At 48.2% G+C, this 25,946-nt stretch overlaps 1 protein-coding gene across 1 annotated transcript in view; it reads right to left on the bottom strand.

Annotated features, from left to right (window-relative positions):
* Positions 1–109: 109 nt before the first annotated feature.
* The window catches only part of LOC105691429 (protein dachsous), a 228,103-nt gene continuing 202,266 nt past the window's right edge, over positions 110–25,946 (bottom strand). The window contains exons 7-16 of the mRNA XM_020855503.2: positions 20,629–20,907; positions 19,818–20,041; positions 19,065–19,731; positions 18,640–18,987; positions 15,686–16,012; positions 15,105–15,597; positions 11,710–12,643; positions 11,333–11,618; positions 7,486–7,782; positions 110–4,090 (exon numbers count right to left, since the gene is read on the bottom strand). Of these exons, the coding sequence (XP_020711162.2) occupies positions 1,452–4,090; positions 7,486–7,782; positions 11,333–11,618; positions 11,710–12,643; positions 15,105–15,597; positions 15,686–16,012; positions 18,640–18,987; positions 19,065–19,731; positions 19,818–20,041; positions 20,629–20,907 (6,494 nt within the window). The 3' untranslated portion in view covers positions 110–1,451. The remainder of the gene's footprint in view (positions 4,091–7,485; positions 7,783–11,332; positions 11,619–11,709; positions 12,644–15,104; positions 15,598–15,685; positions 16,013–18,639; positions 18,988–19,064; positions 19,732–19,817; positions 20,042–20,628; positions 20,908–25,946) is intronic.

Genomic DNA, 25,946 nt, shown 5'->3' on the forward strand with positions numbered 1-25,946 from the left:
TCTCCAAATCGAATCGGTAATCAATCCTTATTTCATCAGCCGACATTTTGAATGGCCAAATCTTTAGTTTCTGTGTGGGATGGTATGATTGAAATAACTGCAATTATAATTTTGTTACAAAATTCATTTATTAATTCCACAATAGTGGACTTTCGCTTAAAAGGTTTGTACAGGAAGGAAAGAATATTTATACAAAATTCAAAATGCAGACGGTAGGAAAAGGGTGGGAGGGTGATATCTTAGTTTCTGCGCCTCGTCAATTGGTGGAATGGCAATGTGCGTCGTTACTTATTTCACAGAAAATAAATTCGATGATTCGCGTCTACTATAGCCTGCGTTTGTATGATACAGAAAAAAAGGCCCACGATTCAAATCAGTTCGGTCGTGGTTTAGAAATACGTTACGGGACGGTTCCTCTATGTTCAATAATTTAACTTATACGATTGTTAAGCTACAAAACATTACGAATTTCTAGTTTATTAACAGTGATTCGAATTGTCTTATTTCTTTCCTTTTCTCGTTATACCCAAACGATGGTTGAAAGAAAACATAGTGAAACCAGACCAGCTAATGAAGTTGCAGTCTATTTTTGATTATAATAAAAATTAATTGTATATATACAAGGCTACCTAAACTCGGAGGTATTTCTAAAATTTTTTATACAAGTTTACCACGTCAGTAAAGCTACAGCGTTGTCTAGTGATAGCGTCTTTTTCAATAACTTCTCTATAATCCCGATTTCTTTTACAAAATTATTTTTATATTTACACCTTCATAAATCTGCTCATTCTTATTTCTTATCTACTCATCAAAAGTTGAGCAGGACGCGATACAATTATATTCTGAAATAATACATACCATAATAATATTACACTTTGCACCTTTACACCTACACGCTAAACATGTAATTTAATACTTTGATATAATAGTTACATACTGTACACAAGTAGTGGCTACTGCGGTACATCGGAAATATTGAAATGCACTCACACTTGAATTCGCCTATTTATTATTTCACGAACAAAAATTTTAGCGCGCAGTATATTTGGATGGGATTTGACCCTCGCTCGGCGTCCTATGGCCACTTTTAATTTCTATAAGCTTTACAAAATACTGAGTATATGAACTTTCGAGTCGATGGACCCAAATCACAATGTACGTATTCGATACTAAACTTAGTCTTCAGTCGGTTTATCATTATTTACACAGAATTCCTTCTAATATTACAATCAGTTACTGAAAACTACGACATGCATCATTCAGGGTAAGGAAAACGCTCCACAGTCTTTATCCACCCTGCTTGCCGTGATAACTCGTTAGGAAGTATAATCACATTCACACGTCTTAAGTTCATCTCCACACCTTGGCATCCAACGAAGGTGTCTGGAGATAAGGAAGACAAATTTAAAACTTTATCCTATTAACCTAGTTCACTTGGGATATTTCCTCCATTAAATCCTCAGCTCCGAGTCTGCGACGGGTATACCTCTGGGTGGACCTTGATTCGACCTTTGTGCCCCGGCAGGTACAAGAGGGCTTATACTAGGACTCCTCGTTGCGAGGGGTGAAAGCGACGGTGAAAAACTGGGGCTCAGGGCTGCTGATGGGAAAGTAGAGCCATCGTGACTAATCGGTGACCTTGGTACAATTCCTCTTGCCAAGGCAGGGGCAGCGAGTGACCTTGGCGCGACGGAAGTTAGCAGGGGTGGCGGTGGTGCCTTGTGCACCGGTTTGCCTTTACTCCCGCTTGAGTTTCCGCTCTGAACGCTCGCCGCATCATCTTTGAGCCTTGCTATCTCTCCAAAGACATGCGCTAGCGGTTGATACTGGGGTCCCCAGTCGAGTAGATAGTCCCAGTTGTAGGAACCGGTCAGTTCTTCTTCCGAGTGGACGATAGAACTCAGAGAACCGTTCATAGAGGGCTGGGGAGCCTCTAGACCGGAAGTCGGTCTCCCGGCTTCACTGATCTTCCCATAAATTAACGTAGCTATGTCAGCCTCTGTGGAAGTTTCGTCCTCAAAGAGATGCAAGCTGTCCAGAGGCAAGGCTTCTGGTGGTCTTCTCGGGGTACCAGTTGGTGGATCGACTATACCGAGTCTAGCGAGATACTCCTGAGTATTGTGAACCGAGAGATCGCTCGCCGAGTCTCCGGTCTGCTGTCCTTCGTTTATCATCCTAATTTCCTCGTCCTCTCCGTCATCTTCGGCGGATCCTCTGCCGGATGATCCCGACTGATCACTTCCCGACAGTTCCGAAGTTGCTTGTTGTTGGGCAGATTGTCCTGACGTTCCGTACGGCGGAATTTCATCGTATTTTGGGGGCGCGAATTGGCTAGACGTGCCTCCGCTGCGGATCGGTATCGTGTCAAACGCACTCGGGTCAACGTAGCTGTTGGATGTTGTCACGGTGCTCTCTCCGTTCAATCCCGGTTTCGTTCCCTTTTTGTGACGGCGATTACGTACGTGAAGAAATAAAAATATCCCCCCGAATGCAACTACCACCAACAACAGGGCTATCAGGAGCCCTAATGCCCAATCTGCCAAACCTCCGGTCGCTGCTACCGCCATATTGGATCCTATATCCGCTGCGGATTCATCCACGGATATTTCAACGACAGTCATATTTGACAAAGACCCCTGTCTTCCGGAACTCGCGGAAACCACCAGCCGTGACTCTTCTGCGACGCTTACGAGCTTTTGTTTCACTATGAGAGCGCCGGTGGTTCTGTTCAGTTTAAAATAAGGGTGTTGCGACGTTAGTTGATACACAACGCGTCCATCGGGACCTTTGTCGCGATCTGTGGCGGTAACATGGCCGATGACAGTTCCGGGTAAAATCAGGGTGTTTCGTATCGCAAACTTGTACATCCGCTCGGTAAACTGAGGGTAGAATTCATCCCTGGAGTCTATTTCCACACGGACGCGAACAGCTGCGGTTCTACCGCCCGTATCGGTAGCCCAGAGTGTAAAAGCGTAGCGATTTCTTTGTTCATAGTCGAATACAGCCCTCGTTGAAACCAGTCCAGATTTCGAGTCAACGGCGAAGAGTCGCCAGGAGTCGTCGATGTCGGAGAATCCGGATGCCGCGGCTGACACTATTGAGTAATTCAACGCCCCGAAGATTCCGCGGTCCAGGTCCGTCGCTCTTGCGGTAAAGATTCGCGTGCCAGCCGGCTCATTTTCACCAACGAATTCGAGGTATTCCGACACTGGGAAACGCGGCGAATTGTCGTTTACGTCTTCCAGGTGGATTCTAAGTCTCGTTAATGCGCAGAGTGGAATCGAGGGGTCGAGATCACAGGCCATGACCACTAGGACGTGAACTTCCGGTCCCAGATCACAGTCCAGAGTCGCATTGACCAAAACTACTCCAGAGGCTTTATCCACACGGAAGAGACCCGCGTCGTTTCCGGAAGTGATCTCATAGGTGATGGTGGCTGCTGGAGTGCCAGGTCGATCATCGTCTTTTGCTCTCAGGATGGCAACCGTGCTTCCCTTGTCCGCGTCTTCTTTGACGGAGACTTCATAAAGTTTCTGATCGAACTCTGGATAGTTGTCGTTTACGTCTTCAACGTTCACGATTACAACCGAGGCGGAAGAATTCTCATTCCGTGAACCGAGTCGCAATCTGAAGCGGTCTTTATTTTCTCTATCAAGATTTTTCGCAAGGATCAACTTTCCTCGAGAAACCTCGAAAACTCCGTTATCATCACCGGAGATAACGTTCCCGTCTATGAGGTCGATGTCCGACAACCTCATCAGCGTCGAACCGCGTTCCGCATTTTCCTTAACGTTTATCCTGAACTCCTTTCCAGGCTGAGAACTCTTCAAAGTACTTAGCCTCACCACCACCGTGCAGACCGCGGACCTCGATGGCTTGCCCGAGTCCAGAGCGACGACGGCCAGCACCACGTCCTTCAAAAGGGGTCTCGGCAGCGCCGTCCTGTTCACCGAAACAACCCCCGTTTCGGAATGAACGCTGAAGCCCTTCACTGGATAGGCTAGGCTGTACCGGATGCAGGAATTTTCCTCCAAGAGGTCTTTGTCCGTTGCGTTCACCGCCACGACTTCTTGTATCTCACCTCGGCCGTCTGTAATAACATAAAAAGGAAAAAGAAATTAACATCTATATCGAATTATTCACGCTTCAGGATGACGTTTTTCTTCTGCGGTTGAATATTTTCAGAAAATGTTTTAGTAAGAAATCTCTCCTAGTATAGGTATAGGAATACAGTGGATCATTGAGCTTTTTTACCCTTTGGATGATTCGAGCATATAATATTGTACGAGATCAAACAATAAATACACTATAAGTGTTACACTAGTTACTCGGTGAGGTGGCTCGCGAAGGCGTTCGAGTTAATTAATCTCATCTCCGTGTATGAGTTGGCGTTAATATATTTTGCTAGCTTTGCAATTGGCTTTTTACGTGTCTTCGTGCGATGTCTGACAGGCTGGCTATACGTGTAAGTGTACATACATACAGGTATACACACACAGAGATACACAATGATGGCGAGGTTCTTTGAAACGGATAATGAAACTGCAGCGACTACATCGCAAGGTAATTGTGGTTTGTAGCGGTAGTAATATGCCGAAGATTCGAACGGTTGGGAGCGAGGTCGTTTCTATTAATTAACGCTACCTGTGTCGAGCGACCGTGGTACGGAAATTAAAATACCAATACGCAAAGTACGCGGCGTAGGTACGTACATCTATAAAGAACTAATGATACGTCGTACCACTGTACCGTATTCATGCGCCGATATCCATGATACACGCGACACACCGTAAAAAAGATTACCCGCATCGAAACAAAAATCGGTGACGACAAAAAAGTCCAGTCACATGATACGAAGAAAAAAAATGTCACTCGATCGAAAATTATCCATCGAATGGAAATATCACCAGCTGCACACGATCATCGATTATTTATTCGGGGTATCAATTTCCCGTATATTTATTATACATATAGTAATATATATCATGTACCCATACATATAAGCATATTAATTATTAACTTTGAACGATAATCTACCGCAGATCGGAACGGACCACCCTGTGCAGAATCACTACTTTGCACACACGTTTGAGAAGTAGATACAGTGAACTGAGCTGCAGCATCACCTCGGAGTTAAAGCGTATTTTTCGATTACGTATATGTATTTTTTTCCCATTCATTCTTTTTGCTGAAACGCACGGTCGTTTCAGGCTGAGGTTTCGCCTCTCCGTATAGCATAGGGACAAACAGGGCCCGCGGAGGATAAGCTGTCCTGACACGAACTGAACGGAAGTATGAAATAATAACCAGTTGTATAAATCGCGTCGTGCGCGGCAGCATCGCGCGGCGCGTTGGTGCACAAAAATCATTCCGATGCGTTTCAAATCGTTGGATAACTCCGCATTAACGTGCCAAACCCGTTGCCGGGCACCGACGAAAGAAGACCGCGTACGGTACGACAAATACGTATTATATGCACAAAAATAACTTGACGGAATTATTCATTCCGCACCAGACAGATATCCCTGGATGGGAAACTCCTGCGCTCTATCGATTATACGTTTTGTTCTCGTCTGTTCTTTTTGTCGCCGCGCTTTGCTTGATCGATTTCTGTGTAGCTTCTTTCGCCCAATACGCTAGTATGAGGTACCTGATATTATAAGGATACCGTATATTCCGTCGAAGTGATTTTTGTTTTTCGTTCCTTAGAAATCGGGAAAAAAAGACTTCACACAATGAAGTGAACAAGGAATTAGATGAGTAATGCGCGTAAAATAAATCGGTATATTCCGTGGAGCTTTTCGGTCCGTCCAGTGGTCGAAGTATATACGTGTGTATTACGATGGGGGGAGCGACCCCGCGCGGAACATTTTCCATAAATTATCGATGCATAACGCCATTCGTTGTCGGGTCGCGAACGATTTGTGATCCCCGTACGCGCGATCGGGCGCCGCGCTGTGCTTTGCAACGGGGATCGGTGACTCGTGCGCAACTCTCTGGTATTACATATATAATATACATTTATAAGTATATGCGCGATATACGTACGAAAAATAACCACCGACGCGAGTATATGCATAGTATATACGTATTACTACATACGTGCAAGGTCTTACACACTCTACACGTTACCGCGAGCGCGCGCTTCTGCAGTTCATTAAAGTGCATTTCTTAGAGCATAAACATTTAATTCGCCGTTAAGGGAAGAATTATTGTAATACCGCACCACCCAGCGCAACTTGGGTCGTGATTCCCCAATGACTAAATTTTTTGCAATCCGTTCCCATAGAAGAGCCGATGTGAAGCAACGCCTTCTCCAAACACATCGTAGGCGTTTCGTAATATCCGAAACGTTATTGCGGTGTAATTGATTTCAGTTTGGATACAAAATTATCATGGGCAGGAAAACAAAAATTCCAATTATCAGACTAGGTTCGATTATATTCTACAAACCCAATAAATCTATGATAATCGGGAATACGTTGTAGTCCGCGCGCCTGTCTTACGTTTTGCGGCTAATTGTAAGAGGGGACTCTACAGACGCCGTTGGTGTCGCAGGATTTATTTATGTGCAATGGTCCCGCTACGGTTAGAAAGATTGCCCCGTTTATGCTCGCCCTCTCGCTTTTGCTACAACGGCACTCGCGCGCGTCGACCTTTAAATCATCAACGCACCGATATACTTTTCGTTTCGTTTCTCATTGTTTTTCACGTTCTCTCTCTGTCTCGGCTTCTCATCGTCGATATCCTATACCTTTTTCTCTTCGTTAAATCTCAAATTCGTTCCTCACCTACATCATAGGATAGGAAATAGACTCTACTTTCCAAATTGGAGCGTAGGTATGTTTTGTAATTAGGGAATTAATATGAGCTGTGGATTTCAACTCCCGAAATCCCCGGTCGGGTGCAGGAGGACCATACACAATACGTACGTACGTATACACGACTGCGGGGAGCCGCGCGCGGTGAATCGAGAAAGGGATTGCCGAAGGAGAAAACTGGCCAGTCGCACGTCGGCGGCTGGGATGGAGTGAGATATATAGCGCGTGACACCGATTATTGCGAAATTGCATCCCCCCTTGGTTGTATGGCAAAAAATCAAATCGTCTGACAGGTTGGTGCGACACGACGCAGCCCACCGCCGAGCAACGGTGCTGCACAATAACGTAATCCCCACCACATAATTGAGCTTAGCCGGATCGAAGGATCCGCAAATCTTAGGGCGTCGACTACCCGCCATCGTCGGATGTATTGTAAAACGCGACTTTTTAGCAGCGGGCATACGGTGCTGGACAAAAAAAGGACGCACCTTTCGAATTTTTATGAATCATTTTCGGAATGATATAATAGCGCAAATATGAAAGTTCGAAAGGTGTGTACTTTTTTTGTCCAGCATTGTATGATACGTCCCAAAAATCGATTGAGATTGTGACAAGTTGAAAACGATTCGGAAAAAAGTAGACAATTATAATTTTCTAGACAAACCTGGAAGCGATGCAGAGTAGGCGGCCTGTTGGAATTCCGGCGCATTGTCGTTCAAGTCGGTTACTCTGACGGTGAGTTCCGTCGACGCTTCGTGGATTCCATCGGTCGCCAGAACGCGTAGACTGTATTCCGGCTGCGTTTCCGCGTCCAACTTTCTCCGGAGTATGACTTTGCCACTGTATCGATCTATGCTGAAGGGACCGGGGCGGGTGGTGTTGCCGAATTGGTAAATCAGGGCTGGCGAACTGTCGACGTCGTTTGCAGTTATCGTCGTAAGTACGGCGCCCACTTCGGTACCTGAAATCAAAATCAAACCTTCAATTATAAACAAAAAAAAAAAAAGAAGCATTTGGCGAAAGGACGAGAGGTCCAGAGGGATCGTAAGTGTTGATGCGCCGATAGAGGAGAACCTATTGTCTGGTTAGAATTCAAATGTAATCCGCTGCACGTTTCTCGGAGTAAAAGGTAGTATTTGCCTTCCCTTGTCCGTAGATCGGGATTAATTCGTGCGATTTCCGTGGAATCATTACCCTTGCCCTGTGCCGGTTGAGCGTATACCGTGCGGTATGTCGTATCGTGACTCTTTCGCGAATTTAAATCCCCGTTTGTTATTCATGAGTCCATTGCCGCAGCCGCGTGAGTTTCAGTGTGCAGGGTACACGGCGTATATGAGGAGGTATAAATGACCGCAGGTCGGGTTATCCGTAACCACTTTGCGGGTATTGTCAGCGGTTGATTGTTTCCGACATCTCGCTTACGGAATTCCGCTACAGAGAGAGCGAACGACTCTTTGAATCGCTACTTGCAAATGAAACGAAACACGCCTCCCGTACACAAGACGTACACCGTCGCGTTGTCGTCGGTTCTCGAATGCGAAACTTACTTAACATGCATTAAATTTGTCCTATCGTGTCCCTCCATCTTTCAATCTCGCACTGCACCTCGCAGAGAACCTTCGCTGCTGTTTTGCGGAACAGATCGTGCGGGAAAATCATACCCAACTTAATAATACCGATATACGTATAATAACGCTGTATACGGTCGGAGTGAGTAAAAATTTTTATCGCAAGTAGGAACGTGAAAAATTATTTCGTCGCTATAGGAGTATAAGATATAAGCGGCATGAAATTCTTCGTATCGCAACATCCGCATCACATTGCACGGCAGCTCGTGTCTTTGTCTTTTGAAAAGTCGAAGCTATATAGGCGAGGTTACGTTCAACGAGGTGTATAAGATATAAGAACTTGAGAACCTCGATGGAAAGATGCAGCCGACGACAGACCGCGTATACAGGTATACGAGTACACGCAACGGCAACGGCAGCAACGGCAGCCATGTGATCATTGCGGGACGCTGCTCGAAGTAGGGAGGAGGGGTGGGGGGTGGGGGGGTAGGGGGAGGGCATATTCCAAAATCGATTTGGACATTAACAGCCGTTTATAATATATGGGCAATGTTACCGCGTGCCACTTCCCCCCTCCGAAACTGCAACAGTGCGGTTCGGTTTCGGCCCGGGTATCTCTGTGTTTCTTCTTCCTCTCTCTCTCTTCGAAAGAGGCGCGCTGTTCGACGATCGTTCGATCGCTGTATAATATCGGAATCGAATATGAAGCCGCCGCAGTTCTTCTCGATACAGGAGGATATCTCGACCAACGTATCTTTTATTACATACTCCAACGTGTACGTTTCGTTCCTTACGCGAGCGCGCATGTTACCCCCCTTTCGAAAATGATCAGGCGGTTGCTAATGTCGTACCGTAATATCATGCAGATCGCCCGAGTTCCATATACCCAGAGAATCGGTGTACCCGCCCTATGAAGTGCGGGGGAGCCGCGGAAACTTTTCAACTCTTATAACGGAAGCCGCTCTCCGTTGCTTGCGGTGCTGCCGTTGCCGCCGTATCAACGAAAAGATATTTCTGCTCCCACGACTCGTTCCAGGGAGCCTCCCTGCCGCGCTAACGTATTATAAGAACTACCGAGAGCCGGCATACGCCGAGACTAGATTCGCAACATGTACCCACTCCGTATAATAGGCTAGTTAATTTTCCGTATAAAGGAGCCACCGCTACAGCTCCCGTTTTATACTACGAGTATAAACTAACAGTGAAATAGAAAGAGAAGACGCATAGATACGTCATTCGGAGTTTGCTCTTCGAGAATTAGGCGGATATTTCTAAAACTGAGCCATGCGTTGTAACCGAGGGTAATTGATAATAACGCCGAATCGTACGGGTATATTCCGATTGTCCTCGCGGTTATCCCGTATCGGTGGAGCGAATGTAAAGAGGAACGTGTGGAATAAATTGGCGGGGTACCGGGCCCCTATATTACGTACTATTAATAATCGCTCCCGAAATATTGGACGCTAAACGGGAGGATACCTACACTCGGGGCCCGGGGGTGCGAAGAGCGCTTGGAATTCGCCGTGGCAAAAATGAATAAAAAGAAAAAAGAAAAAAAAACAAAAAACAAAAAGAGAAGATGGAAAATAAAAAAATGTATCGTTATAATTAATTTCAACGCGTTTAATTTACATTAATAAATAAAGCAGTCGAAAGGCGAGCGGCGAGCCTCGCGGAGCTTGAGAATTCGATGTTCTTATACGTGCGTCGGGAGCTGGAGGTGAACCGCAGTCTGTACCGCAGGACCCGAGTCGTTCAGGAATGAAAAATATGCGTTGAGTCGGTTCTGCATTTAACCTGAATCGCGATTTGATCAGCAGCAACGGAGAGGCAGCGGTAGCGTAGCAAGCGAATTCGACTTTGGCGTAATTCGAGCTCATTTCTCCCGACGTATCGAAGCCTCGGCAGCTCGCAACCGCGCAAGAACTCCGAGGTACGAAATTACTCGCGACTTTAATTACGCCGTGATTGCGAGGCGTGATTGTTGCGCCTTTATGTGTACGTACACAACGTATAGCCATAAAGGTAGACGCACGGGGCGTATGACGGCGAAAGCGACACACGCCGCTCGGTCTGATTTTTCATTCGCGCTTCGTACTACAATTTTTATTTCCTTTCCAACGGTACACGCGCACTCTATACAGATATACATTTTCGTAACGCAACCCGAAAGAATTGGGTGGAGTTTCGAAGTGATTTACGAATATACGAAACACCTCGCATCCAGCGGCAACGGCTCCGTGCGATATATTTTCTCCGACAGTCCTCGTAGTGTTTTTGTTTTGCCTCTTGTTTTGATTTTGCCGGAAAAATTTCAAGAAATGTTTTTGTTTTCATCCGGGTTACAATTGGCAACCGATTCCACGGAGGAGGTCGAATCGAGAGGAAACGTCGAGTCGAGCGGTCCGTTAAGTCGTAACCAACGTGGGTCCGACGAGGGACGTTTTGTGGGCCCATTGAATTCTATTTGTCAATGAAGAACAATATCGGTGGCTGAAGAGACGGAAGACGAAGAGGTAGGGTTGGAAACGACGACGGATAGAGAAGGATAGGGAAAAAGGAGCGAAAGAGGCTGCGCACCGAAGGAGATGAAGGGAGAAGGAAAGAGAGAGACCGCACCACCTTGCACCGTATAGCGGTCGGAGCAGCAGCTAAGTTATGCAGATTGTTCCCAACAGTTGGACTTTAATGTCGGCATAAATCCTTTACCACTTAACTTTATATTTCAAGAGCAGTATACTCCTAACACTTTCTATACATCGTAGTGCTCTTTCTTTTACTGTCGCAAAGAGCATCCGCCTTCCGTGCTCGGTATAGGAACTCGTGACGAGTCCCACTACTGCACCTCGTCGCGCGGATCTCTTTATAACTCCTCCACATTGGATTCCGTGTACAAGAGAAAGAACTGTATCGCTATAATTTAGAAAAAAAAAAGAGACTCACCTTCGGATACGGAGATGATGCTGTGCTCTGGAAATGTGGGCTGGTTGTCGTTTACGTCGATTATCCGAACACTGAGCGCTGCGGTGCCGGTTAACTGCGGATTTCCTTGATCAGTCGCGATTATGGTGAGCCGATATTTTTCCCGGATTTCTCTGTCGAGGACAATGTTCGTCCTTACGATACCGCTGTACGGTGGACTGATGGTGAACGCGTTGTCGGGGTTGCCATCCACTATGTGATACAAGATACGACTGTTCAGACCTTGGTCGGCGTCGCTGGCGGAAACCTGGAGAAAAAATTGTACGCGGATCGATCAAAAAAAACTGTCCTTAAAAATATTTTCCACCGTGATGGAATTTCCAACAAACGCAACGCACCTTGACGACGAAATTCCCCTTGGTGTTTCCCTCAAGCACCGTGGCCGAATACTGCATTTGCGTGAATATCGGCGGATTGTCGTTAACGTCCAAGATTCTGACCACGAGTCTCGCGTAGGCAAGAAGAGGTTCCGGGCCGATGGTCCTCGCGACCAGGATCAGAGTGTGGGTGGCGGAATCTCTCGGTTCTTCCTTGATCTGCTGACCTTCGAGCGACCTTCGCCAAGTGGTTCTTCCGTCGTCGTCGACGTCTTTGGGTTGAGCGTTGTTCCACGATTCGGCGTCGAGTCTTCTGGGGTCATTGACTCTGACGAGTCCCGAATCCTCGTCGATGGAGAAGGTGTCGTGATCGTCGCCCGACCCGATCGAGTACGAGATGTGCTGTCTCCTCCCGTCGGATCGGACCGCTGTTACCTGAACGACTTCCGTTCCCGACGGCGAGTTCTCCGCGACGACAACGTCGTAGGTTTCGTTTTGAAATTTCAGCACCGGCGAAAGATCCGAGATTTCACCTACCCGGAGTTCTATTAGTCCCGTGGCGCTTCGGTGGGGATTCCCTTTGTCCCTGGCCAACACCTCCAGGTGAAAGATCTTCCCGTTGTCCTGAGCGAGGGACGAGGGTGCTGTCACGATTCCCGAGCTCGGGTGGATTCGGAACTTTGGCTTTTCTTGTTCCTGGAGGAACGAGTATACGATCTCGCCGTTCAGACCTAAATCCGCGTCGGTGGCTTTCACCTGGAGAATGTTACGCCCCGGTTGCGAACCGATAGCCACGTGACCGAGGAACGGATACTCCGCGAATACCGGCCGGTTGTCGTTCACGTCGGTGAGGGTGATTTGAACGGGTACCGACGTAGTTTTTGCATCGTATCTTCCTCCGTCAGTGGCCACAACCAGGAAGTTGTAGACGCTTTGGTACTCGCGATCGAGGGAGCTGCAAATAAAGTTCCGTTCATTTGTAGTTTTTTTTTTGTTTTTTATTTTTTTACTTTTTATTTTCGTGTTTCTATTCTATCGGTCAGAGTTTGAAAAGAGTCTGGCATTGTGCGGAAAGCTCAAAAGATGCGCCGATCCGCGGGTGGCTAGCGTCGTCCATTTAATTCCGCTCTCTCGGCTTATAATGTGTGATGCGATTTTGAATGGAGATTCCACGAGAGGGGAGCGATCGCGATACATACGCGCGGACGTATGCGCGGACTCCACACAGCGCGCTACGGTGGCGCGAACAGAACGCAAAAAGGACGCCGCACTTCGCTGTTACTCGATTTTTACTCGGGTGCAGCAGAACAAGCCGCCGCTTTAGGACGTGGTGAGACACTCGTAGATCTACCTATAAGAGTTGTTCTATGGGACTGCGGAAACCATTTGATCGTGTGAATTGCGACGGTGCGTAAAATTGATGAAAAAAATTGGCGAACATCGCCCCGAGTTTCTGGAATTTATATTCGAGCCGGTGTACTTTAGACGGCGGAATTTTGAATGATAAAAAAAATCAATATACGTGGGCGCGCTTGTTGAACGCGAGCGGGTGATGGGAGTTGAAATCGCGAATAGCGATCAGAAATCCGCGCGCTAGCCATTACCATAAGTTTGCTGGTTTTCCGACTCTTCGGCAGAAGCTCGATCCTTGCGCTGAAGCAGCTGACCGTTGACTCTACGTGTACCGCAATGTTCCATCTTAAATCCCGAATAAGGCAATGAACGCGAAGCCTAAAACTGTGCGTCGAATAAACTCTTCCCCGTACGAAATCACTATCAGAGATTCGGTCGCGCGAGGGGGTTTGGTCCTCTCGAAGAATTATATGCAAATAATAAATATAACTCAACGAGACGCTGGGACGAAGAGACTCGACTGTAGATCTTCTTTCCGCTAGATTCCTCCGGTCAGATCTCGCGTGGACCATTCGGGCTTAAGATTTGGTCAGGATAGGCCGACGTAGAGATCCTCGGGAGAGGAGAGACCGCGAACGGCGATGTAGAGAAAAGAGAGGAGGAGAATAAGAGAAAGGAAGGAGGAGGGGACGTGAGAGCAGCGATGGCCGGGTAGCCGAGCAACCAACTGATTTAAAACCACTTCTTCTATTTGGCTTGTATGACAGCCGAACAATGCTACCGTGGCTTAGCGAGGTCCTGTCGGCGAGCGCTTTTGCGAACCGCGCGTTCAAAACCCTAGAAACCGAGACTCGTCGACCGAGTAGAGGTACCCCGGTGTACGCGTATCGCGGGAGCCGAATGAAAAAAATCGGATCAAATAGACATCGGTGATCGTCGAATGGTGAAAACTCTCGTCGGTGTTCGGTGGTATCGAGGCGGTAGGTACACCGAAAACCGAACATTCACTTTCGGGGTACGGCGGAATAATTCTGTTTCTTGTTCATTATTTTCGCGAAGGGGAATCCATGGACGGTTTTGCATATCGGGGATTCCACCGTCTTAAATAACGCATTGAAATGCCACACGTTGTCACGGTCAAATGACACACGGTTCTTCTTTTGGTAAAAAAAGAATCGCCTGCATTCGTAGTTGCCGCGCAAACCATACGTCTCCGCCGCCCGCGCCTTCGGTTTGCATCTGTACGACAGGGGGTAGGGGGATAAAAGGAAAGAACTAACGAAAGAAGATCTGGTAAAAGAAAAAAAAAAGGAACGAAAAAAGAACCCGGAGAACCGCGGAGACGACCGAGAAATGCAGATTAATAAACAAAGATCGACCGCTGCAGGGGCGCCGCTGTCACATCCGCGACAACCGTTTCAGCCTTAATCTCTAAGCCCTCTTTTTACAAAGATGAACTCGTTAAACAACGATAGTAGCCAGATACGCGATATTTTATCGTCCCCCGTGCCTGCGGACGATCGAATTCCTTCCTTACTCACCGGTTACGATGTACCTAAACCTTCTCTGCGGCGAGATTTGCCCGAGAAAAGTTCAGGCGGAATATTTAGTCGATTTACTTTTGAAATTTATCATCAACAGAGAAAAACAGTCTCTCAACCTTGAGCTATTTTATCATCGAGTGGTTCGAACTAGTCACGGGTCGATGATAATTCATCGCACCACATTTGGCTCGACGGAAATAGGGTGATCGTACGAACGCTAGACGTAGGTAGATATATACATACGCGTATCGACGGACTCTATAATTTTATTACCAACAATCATACTTTTCACTATCCTATTACGCTATTTCATCTTGTTCAGTGAAACTCCTTTCTATTTTATTACTCTACTCGCCACTGTGGTGTCATAATATCTGGGCTGCTATTGCCCGCAATAAACTAGTGTAATCGAATTAATACACACGTCTGTGTACATTATACGTTCGGTGAAAAATTCACATCAATAAACGAACAGTGTAACCGAACGAATCACGTAGAAAAAACAAAGAGGGCACTCACCCCGCCGTTGTTATGACTCCGGTTAGATTATCCACTTTGAATAACCACGTGCTTTCTTCGGCCATAGTGTACGTGATTTTTCCATTATTCGCTTGATCGGGGTCGGTGGCCTTGACGCTCATTACGCTCGATTCTGGCATCGCATCCTCTGATATGGTCGCCGCATACCTGACGGGCATGTAGCTGGATTGGTAGTTTTGTCCGTACTGTCCAAAGGATTGTACCCCGAAATTCGAGAGATCGTTGTTCTGGTTATTGAGGGAAGCCGGACGTGGTCTCGTGTCGGTGTATTGGTTCTGAACGAATGTAGGGGCGTTGTCGTTCAGGTCGATGACTACGACGGTGATATTGCAACGCGCTTCGAGACTCGGCCGACCCTTGTCCTTGGCGGAAATGGTCAGAACGTATTTTGAAACCGTTTCCCTGTCGAGATTCGCGCAGGATAAAGCACCCGTGGTCGGGTCCAGGTTGAACTTTGACCCGATGTTGCCACCTGTTACAAAAATTACGAAGAGCGTGAGTAATTTGTACGCAAAGAAACGTCGATCTGCTCGGAATTCATCAACGACGAATGTACTGACCTACTATGCTGTAGTAAATCTCCCCATTTTTACCCTCGTCAGCATCCCCGGCAACGATCGTGTGAACGACGGATAATTCCTGGTTTTCTGGAATCGCGAGGTTGTAGCATGAACCAGATCTGAAAACTGGAGCATTGTCGTTCTCGTCTAGGACCATCACTTCCAAGGTTGTCAAGTCCAGAAGTTTGGCCGACCTCGCCAGGATGGGAACCGAATAATGATCCGTTATTTCGCGGTCCAGAGGGCCGCGAAGGGTGACGAGGCCCATCGGGGATATGGAAAACTTGTCGGCGGCTAGTCCTGCGGGAATGACGAATGACACGTTGCCTGGAAAATGAATGAAAAAAAAAAAAAATTACATCAGAGTTTATAACGGGAGGCGTAAAGTAAAATGGACACGGATAACGAAAGAACGAGGTTTAGGGCTCGCGCAATGCTAGGTCATAAACTCAGCTCAACTTTACCAGCGAAGAAACATTTCGCGGCATACACAATTTAGTGAATACGTTTTTGGATAAATTATGGTAATGCGGCGAGTAACGCTCGCGCCGAAATCCGATCCGGCGCATCTTCCCGATGCAACCTTGTAGCCAGTGATGGTCAGGTCGTTGTCGTCGCCAACGACGAGAGTCCCAACCACCGCCGTCGCCTCTGGGCCCACGAGACTCACCGAAGTAAACTTCTGGGCACAGCCAAATTGCTGCGGGGCCTCTCCGTTCACCACACCTTTTGCAAATACTCGCTGATTTTCTCTCTCTCGCGCTCTTTTTTTTTGCCTCTTCTTTTCATTCTACGTATTTATATCACCTTTGAGCTCTGGTTGAAATAAGAATACCGGTCAGGAGTCTAAATTATTGATCGTAGAGCTCTCGGAGGCCCTTGGAACGCGAGTTCCAAAATAGTGAGCGGAGCGAGTGGAGAGACTCTGAGCGGTGCATGCCGCCATGCGATTCAGCGTCGATCGGGTCCCTGTCGAGCGTAAGCGGAAAATATTCCTAAAAAATGCATCCCAATGAAAACTACAAGCGCGATCAACAAGATTAAACGATAATCTGTGCAACAATGTCTTCGCAAATTTATATCAGTTATATCGCAGGGGTTTTTTTCTCATCTCCGTATTTTTTTTGACACGGTACGATACCGATCTTTATCCAACCCTCCGTAATATCAAACTACCGACTGTCGTCGCAATTATGTACCGGGTATAGAACGGGTCGTCGCGTTAACATACGAGTGCTTTTTGTATGAGAAAATTCGTCGGTATTTCCTGAATCCGAATTATTCATCGAGATCTTAGAACTCACTGATCGTGCAGGTAGTTCAAACGGCAATGCTAGAAAAATCGGTATGAAAAAACTTCTGGAGAGTTTTACGACGGGGGTTTTTTTTCGCAACATTTGGGACACCGCGTATACATATGATGGAGAATACCGCGTTGCTCCGGGCGTATAACGTGGGTTCTCTTTGCCTGTGTAGCGTGTTTTAATGCATTCGATTCTCAAATTCCAGGGGAGACGTTTAGCTGTTGTGATTTTTTAGCGGGCTTAGACAAAGCGAGACTCTTCCGTGGTGTTGGTAAGGTTGACATCAACGCTGCTCGTAGTGGTGCCGGTGGATGTAGGGTGGTGATTTGCCTACGCGTACAGCGGAGACCGGTGGCACGATGATATACGCGGCCATTGTTCGTCGGGCTTATACCCGCAGTCCTGTAGCGGGAGAAGCAGCAACACCGGGCCCTGGCTCCATAGCGGCAAAGCCTACCGCGGGAGTAAAATCCCAAAGAGCACCTCTCATTGGTGGCGCTGCAGAAATCTCTCCGAGCGAAGATCTGAGACCGTATGAAGGGACCCGGTGCAACGGCTAACGCGTCTCGCGTTTCGTATATCTTGCAGCGTAACTAATGTAAGTGAACCCGCGGCAGCGGCCATTCCGTCAGCGATAACTCCTGGTTTTATTCATTCCTAACTTATCGCACGAACTGTGAACCAAGGGCAACCCTTTTACCGCATCGGATATTCCTACCGGAAGTCAAGGACCGTCGGGATTTCAGGAATGTCGATTTTCCCTTTACCAGTTCACATACCGCCGTGTAAAGCGGATCGCGTAACCCGAATCGATGTTCGGTGGTAACTCGAAAATGTCGCTACGAAATCCACGATAATTAGAGGGTATGAAAAATTTCCTTCGCGTATCCTGGGAAAGTCTGAGCGGCGTGAATCCTTGACGCTGAAGTCGAATACGTCGATGGAGTTGGCTGTAGTCGCGCGTGTGCTGCAACGAGACGACAGAGCTCGGGCGACGCGAGGGATTCATTTTGCTAGATTTACTATAATGCCTACCCCCGTCTGGAGACCGAACGCAATTATTCGAGGTATTTTCATAGCAGAACTTTCCTATTAACTAGCCTAGCATCTGCCGCGCACCCTGATTATCCCGCGCATATATAGGTACAGGCGCGGTTTACCTGCCCTGCAGAGTTCTGAAAGCCGCGTATAACGCGCTATGCCGGTGAAGCGAAGCTATATCGACTATAATTTCAGTCTCACGGGGCCCGAGCCGCAGCTATCTCGACTCCTAAGTCCGAGGCGAAACTCTGGGATACCTTGTGCCCGGCTAAATTGACATTCCCTAGTCCTCTCTGAGCGCAGTTTATGCGCAAGCTCACCGAAACAATAACCGTACAAGCACGGGGACAAAGGATCCTGAGCGAAGCCATTGAACGTACGCGTTATACGCGGTCATGTCGCCCCACGGCTTTAGTTTAGCTGCTGTTCCTTCGTTTTTTCGCTCGTGTCGTTGTCGTCGTGTTATACGACTACTAGAGGAGCTGGGGTTGCACTGCTACGCGTTGAAACGCTTCGGTTGAGCGTTCTTACAGCTGTACCCCCGTTCTTCGCTTCGTTTTCATTTTCTTTTATCGTAAGTTGGGACGTTGATATTTGCTGTCGACTTACCTTGATCCGCCATGGCCTGACCGGCGACCGTGGCCAGAGATGCGCCGATTTGTGCGTCTTCCGAAATTCTAGCCACCGGATTTTGGATGAGAAGTCTCGGTGGTCCAACGGCGTGACCGGTCGCTGTCAGAAATAATTTGAACGAAGCTTTTCTCGGTGGAGTGCCGTGATCGTTAGCGGTCACCTCTACCTCCGCGGTACCGGTCATCGGGCGCGTCAATGTCACGATTCCCGAATCGTAACCAACGGAAAATTGACCTCCTTCGTTGCCGGATGTTATTATGTAAGACACTCGACCGTTGTCGCCGCTATCTTTGTCCACCGCAACTACTCTCGTCAGAGGGGCACCTGGAAATCATCGTATTTTCATATAAATAATTGCTCGAGCGAATAATCGATTGTTGTTCATCGGAACGGAAGCTCACCTGGTTGGAGATCGTCGGTGACGGCGAGACGTGGATTATCCGGGGCGACGAAAACCGGGTCGTTGTCATTTTCATCGAGCACTATTATCCTGGCGGTGACCGTGGCGGCGAGTTGTTCGGCGGGGGGTGCCCGATCGGATGCCTTGAGGACGAGGGTGTATTCCGCTCTTTCCTCTCTATCGACGGGTCGCGCCAGGGTGAGAGCCCCGGTGAGAGAATCGACGGCAAAGTTTCCCGCGGCGGGCAGCTCGGCGACCAAACTATACCGAAGATCTCCATTCACCCCGTTGTCCAAGTCTGTCGCCGTAAGGTTGTAGATCGTTGATCCGATGACGGCTCTTTCCGAAACTCTGACCGTTATCGGGTCCAGAGGCCATCGCGGAGCGTTGTCGTTCGCGTCTTCGACGACGATTTTTACCGAAACAGCTATGCTCTGTGGATTTCCGATCGAGGTCGTGTCCAACGCACGGATTTCCAGGTGGTACTCGCTTATGTTCTCTCTGTCGAGGGAGTGCGCGACGACCAGTTGACCGGATCCTCGGTCAACGTCGAACGCTGGAAACTGGCTGATCGGTGTCAACGAATCCAAAGTATAAGCTACTCTCCCGCTTGGACCGGCACCGGAAACCGAACCCACCGCGTGACCGATCGTTGCATCTTCTCTGACCTGAATGGGATGAAAATTCGTTTTCGTACAGCCGTTGAGAAAATACGGGAAAGGGGAAGAAGATCTCAGGTGAATTTATACGTTACCGTGAAAGTCAGACTACTGCTGGTGAATGTTGGCCTGTTATCTGCCAGGGCTAAAACTTCTACGCGAAGGGCCCTGACGCTGTGACGCGGCGGTCGACCGGCGTCGCTGGCTTTAACGGATACTCTGTAGACGTTGCGTTCTTCGTGGTCAAGGACTACTTTGGTCCTAATCATCCCGGTGTTAGGGTCAATGGTGAAGACGTTATAACCGTCGGAGTCACGGTCTGCAATCAAAGACGGGTCTAACTGAAATCGAGCCGAATCAATCAAAGTCTTGGACTTTAAGCTACGAAATATCCAGGTAATTTTGAACTAAACGTTCGAGCGATGGGTACCAAAGGTGATGTATCGAAGAATTGATGTACCCCGATGAGCCATGTCTGGCTACGATCGAACGATACGACTCTATGACAAATCTGGCCACGGCGTAAACGCATCGGTCATTTTATTTCCTCATCGGACGTCCCTTCGGGGACTGTGTTTTATTTTTCATCGGTTCGAAAGGAGGAGAATGTGAAAGTCGTAGATTTTCCGCAATTATCGTTCAATCGACGTAATTTTCGCACCGGGCGTCAACGTCGCGTCGAATCGAAGCGAAGGTGTATCGCTCCGGTTTGTTCGGGAGGATTACACGCTGTTGCCGTCGATCGTCGATCCGTCCGTTACACACGGTCATCTCATGGGTCGGTTACGGTTCGTCAAAGGGGTAATAGGTAGCGTTGAAAGTTCAATTGAACGGACTATCGTAAATTAACAATTAGAGGTCGTAATATCGGCGCCGGTTTCCGAGCGACAGCTGTGACTAACTCACCTTTCAGGATGCTGTAGGTGACCGAGGCGTTCTCCCCGCGATCCGTGTCCAATGCTCGGACCCTGGCTACTTCCGTCCCGGGTGGCTGCTCCTCGCGAACGCTCACAACATCCCCCTGAGGATCGACGATTTCCGGCGAGTTGTCGTTCACGTCCAGTACCGTCACACGCAAGGGGACCCGCGCTGCTTTCGACGGCATTCCCTGATCCCGAGCCTCCAGGACAAGTTCGTGAACCGCTCGAAGTTCTCGGTCCAGCGGTTCGTGCGTCGTGATTTCACCTGGAACATAAAACGCGGATATCGTACCATCGTAATTTTCTTTCTCTTCGGGAGCGGTTTCCCCGGCGTTGAAAAGGACATGAAATTTCGGTCGGAAGACCAGATGAAACAGTACGAACAATGAATCGGACAATGAGGCTTCGACGCAACGATCCGTTCACACCTGGTCCAACGTCAGCGGGAGATCTGGACACCGACGGCGTAGCATCGCGAGGCTAACCCCCGAACCCGTCAACCCGGACAGCGCAACAAATTATCCTAATCGTTCCCCGAATCGTGCCTCCTAGCATCTAATTATTTATTAATCCCCCCGAAGTCTCCGTAGCTGCGAGGATCGAGTCCTGCGCTAGCTGCTGCGGTATAAGAGCCTCGAGCACATACGGTCTCGGTTGTTTCGTTTCTCCGACTCTTCTTTATCGCAGCAATTACTCGGGGCTCATTACTCCTAGTGAACTCACGTATGCGTGTACCCGCGTTTCGTATGTATTTGAATTTAAGTGCGGAAAAAAGAGTGGGCAGGGGAGAGAAGCTGCTTATTCTAGTACGCGGAGCACGCGGCTCAAGCGCTTAGAGCACAGGTAGAAAAAGACGCTAGCAATTATTATAATGCGAAGGGTGAAATAGGCCAGCGAGCCAGAGCATTTTTCGGTGTTCGTCGAGACTTTTTACGCCAAATCACCACTAATTATCCAATCTTCGCTTCCGAGAAGGCGACGACTCCGTCGACCTCGGCCGTTGCCTCGACTTTCGGCCCTGTCCGTTATCCTAACGTTCGTAAAAACCGTTCGAAACGTTTTGAAATTTTTTTTTCATACCATTTGGCCGGTGGACAAAGAATTCAACCCTTTCAGGAGTGAAAAAAAAAAACAAAACAAAACAAAACAAAAGGAATAAAGATAGAATGGACGAGAACGAGCTGCAGCGTACTTTGTTTTAATATTGGTAGAAGAGAATTTCGTTCAATATAAGTTTTGTTTGATCACGAAGATCCCTTGCTCGAATATTTCTTATATTTACAATAAGTTGTTCACTTGTCCTTCTAACCTAATGGATATTATTTGACTAAAAACTTGGTAAATAGGAAGGCTCTATTGATCTTTTCACCGCGTCGGCATCGCTTGCTTTCTCGAAATATCTTGTTGATTTACAGATCGGTACAGCCGGTATTTGCAATCGACTCTTTCAACGAGATTTTTAATAGAGGAACAAGACTGAAAAAAATCCCTGATCAGCCTTCAAACCTGCGGCGTTTATAATATTATCCACCACGAAAATCGAATTCGCGACTCGATTCCAAAGGACCCGCGTACCGTAAAAGCAGCGGTGACTTTAAGACGATCAATGGTGGTAGATAAAATCTGGACTTTGTTTCTGGTTAAAAAAAAAAAGGGGCGGGGGGGGGGGGGGGAAATAAAAAAAGATAATTCAGAAGACACCCGAGCATGTGGCTTCGGCACAGGTATACATATAAATCTGGACAAACATTGAGAGCCTCGTGGTACACATTCAGTTGAAAGGCTAATGCATTTTTCCTGTCCGTCAACTTGGCGGCACATCCCGAACCTGCGGATAGTTCGTCGCCTCACGGGGGCCAATATTTGAAAATACGTGTCAACGAAGAGTTGGCCAAACTTTGTAAGTCGAATGGGGTATTTCGTGAATTTGAGGAGCTTTCACACATTCTATTCCTCGTCCGAGAACGGGAGGGAGGATAACGAGAAGATTCAAAGCTGACGGGGAAAGAGGGGCACACGTCGGGGTGCACCGAGATCTCGTACGCGGGTATCTTACGGACGCACGAGTCGATTCGGTCGAGGACCGATTTAGCTCGGTACCGTGTGCGCGGTGGGTCTCGGAGAATCTGTAAAGTGTGTTCGATCCGTATTACGAAGCGATTGACCCGCGGATCGGCTCAAGGTTGGCTCGTACCCCGGAGGCTTCGGTGCCCGAAACGCCCGAGGAATTCACGGAGCTCATTCGGGGTAGGTGGACTCTCTTCGTAAGAGGGGCTCGTCGCTTGAAAAGCTCTTTGCGGGTTCGAGCTCGAACCAACCTCGGAACTCGACGAGCGAAAAGAATGAAATCAGAGGAGGCAGATAGCAGAGATGATGCCACGTCGGAACAATAGAATTACGGGCGGCAACAAACTCGAGCCGGGGTGGTCACGGATTGTTGACTCCGCCGCTGGCCAGGTACCTCGGCATCCTTTTCCCCGCGCGCACCGCGTGCTCCGATCCTCTTGGTCGGATCGCGTTATGCCTTCCTTTGCATTACTCCGCGATATAGTTACACTCGTAGGTGCGCGTTCGTTCGGCTCTTCTCTCTTTCGACTACGCCCGATTTTTCGCTATTACCTCGATAAACGTAGTTACCTTCGCGACCGGTCCGGTCGAGGAGTCGTTCGAACGGAATTCGTAAATATATGCGGTTGGATTATAAAACAAACGTACGAAATTCGTTCCGATTTTATCACCGAGGATTCGGTGCTCCGAGGGAGGAGCGTGACTTATCGTCGGTGTAGCGTTGCTTCGGTAGAAAGACGACGACGGATGCCGGGAAGCTACGAAGAAACGATTGAAATGTATGAGGCACCGATGGATTCTCCGCACGTGCAGCCGAGGCGCCTCGCGCATCCAAAGCGCAGCAACGGAATGCTTTTAAAATTCCCAACCGACCAATAATATCGCATTCAATTTGGTTTCTTAATTTTACACGGCCGAGCTTACCTATTATCCGTCTAGCCGCCGACGCTTTTGTCAACCACTTACGCAATTAGTTTCGCGGCTTTTCGCGTCAGGTAGTCGTCGTTCGCTTACCGCGCGTATTCGCCCGTTGCGTAACGCGACACGACGACGTACGCGTGTAGCGCCCACATCCCTTTTCTTTTAAATATTTTGTGATTTCTAAGGCCGGAATTCCGAATGACGCGCGCGTACGGATCGGTCGAGTTAAAAGTTTAAACGTCCATGTGGTACGTACGTCGCACATAACGCAGATCCGTACCTCGGAGCGCATTACTTTTTTCGGGAGGATCATATAGAGGTATGTATACACGTATACCTGTATACAGAGGAGGGAAGAGCTTTCGAGGGACAACTACTTCGCATTCCGGAGAGCGTGGACCGTGTACGTATATATACGTAGATATATTTTATACGCAGAGGCATAGGTGTAGGTATATACTGTACGATGCCGGTGAAGGTATGGGAATGGGAAGTGAAGGGAAAGGAAAGGGGGAAGGGGGAAGGGGGAAGCCGAAGAAAGGAATTTTAGTAGGTGACAACACACGGCGGCCGTAGTTAACCGAGAGTCAGGGCCATTTAAAAATTAGTATTTGACAGAGCCGGTGCGCCGGGTATCAGAGGACGAGGATTGAATCCGTTTTATCACTTCGAGTCTTCACCTCGCTTCGTTCTCCTCGCTCCTCATTTCTCCAGCCAAATGACAAAATCGTGCGTACGCAATACACTTGTACGTGCGTACCGCCGTTTATCGGTGCTAACAACGACGAACGCGTGGGCAATATTCGCGTTTGTCTTTGTTCGATATTTCTCTCGCTGTATGCGAACTCCGCGGAATACGGATTAGGCGCGAGGATAACGGAGTCGAAGGAATGCGCGGCGTTTACGTCTGTAACTACGGCTATTATTCTCGCGTTTTGCAAGTACATACGTATAATTGTTTCGCCGGCGATGGAAAAATTCGCGCTTGTGTCAGACGCGACGATTATCCGCTCTGGGAATTGTCCCGCGTTTCTTTTCACTCCGTATACGCGGTTGCACGGTGTCTCAACGCGAGGCTTTCGGGGCTAGACATCCGACGATTAAAAATTGAAGAGAAAGCGAGCGAAAAGTGAACCGCTGCCACAATGGAAGTGTACGGTAGTTTGTTTTTTTCTTTTATTCACCTCTTCATTTTTGTCCGCTGTTGGTAGCGAGAAACTAGTTAAGATCAATCAAGGCTTCTTTAAGGTGAATAATTAATTTCCTAAATAGCTATTAGCTGTCGACACGCGTAATTTACGTTTCGGAGCCATGAATAAAGGAATGTGTTTTATATTCCTCATTGTTTCCAGTCAGCTGCGATGTCGCAACCGCGACGCACTTGCCTCGACGGTAAACACCCGTCTGGCTGTAGTTTAACGCGCCAAATGCCGTGTACCGCGGCGTACGGTATTCGGGCGAGTTACCAATTATCGACTCGACTTTTCGAAAATATGTAAGGGCGACCGTTACGCGGCGTACAATGCGCATCAGTATCCTCGGGTCGATAATCGTCTGCGTACTCGAGCTGCTCGAAGCTCCGAACGCCGAGTCCTTTTTATTCGAAAAAGGCATTTCTACTTTCTCCTCTTTATAATTACGCGGGGTCCTACTACGGCTCTTCGAAGTTTCGGACGTACTTACACAAACGCGCGCGGCACTTACGTATTTTGACTCGCTAGGCGATGCGGCGTCTCTCCTCCTTCAGGCCCTTCAACTTCCTTCGTTTGATTGGCATACAACACCGGAGCGTTTGTGTACACAACCAGCGCGCCGAACCCACCAAACTCGGCGACTCCACTTCTCGAGCTCAAGGCCCCCTGACGAAGTTCAACGGAGGGAATACGCGCGGCGAGGAGCGAAAATTAGCCAACTCCGAGTCCGATTCGGGAAATCGTCGATACCTTGCGAACGGGTATGGGATCGTTTCGACGGCAAAGTTTTTGCTCGGCGGAAAATATACGGTGACCTTGAAAAGTGGGGCTACCACGAGCGGGACGAGACTCGTACTCGCAACGCGCTCGACGCGCTCGACGTTCGTCCGGATAATCCCGGGGGTGCGCGTTGAGAACCGCTGAGGTCAGCGGTGCCGCGAGCGATAGAGCGAGAAGGGCTCTGAGGTATGCAGCGAGAGAAGAAGAGAAAAAGAGCGGTTGAGGGCCTTCCACGATGCCCGATGGGTGCACGCGAGTGAGGAGCGCATTCGTATCTTCCCGTACCGTAATTTCTTGCACACCGACTCGTTTAGAGCCCGGTTACGGAGATGTGTGGTACGAG

The sequence above is a fragment of the Athalia rosae genome, chromosome 2, assembly GCF_917208135.1.
Source record: "Athalia rosae chromosome 2, iyAthRosa1.1, whole genome shotgun sequence".
Classification (NCBI taxonomy): Eukaryota; Metazoa; Arthropoda; class Insecta; order Hymenoptera; family Athaliidae; genus Athalia; species Athalia rosae.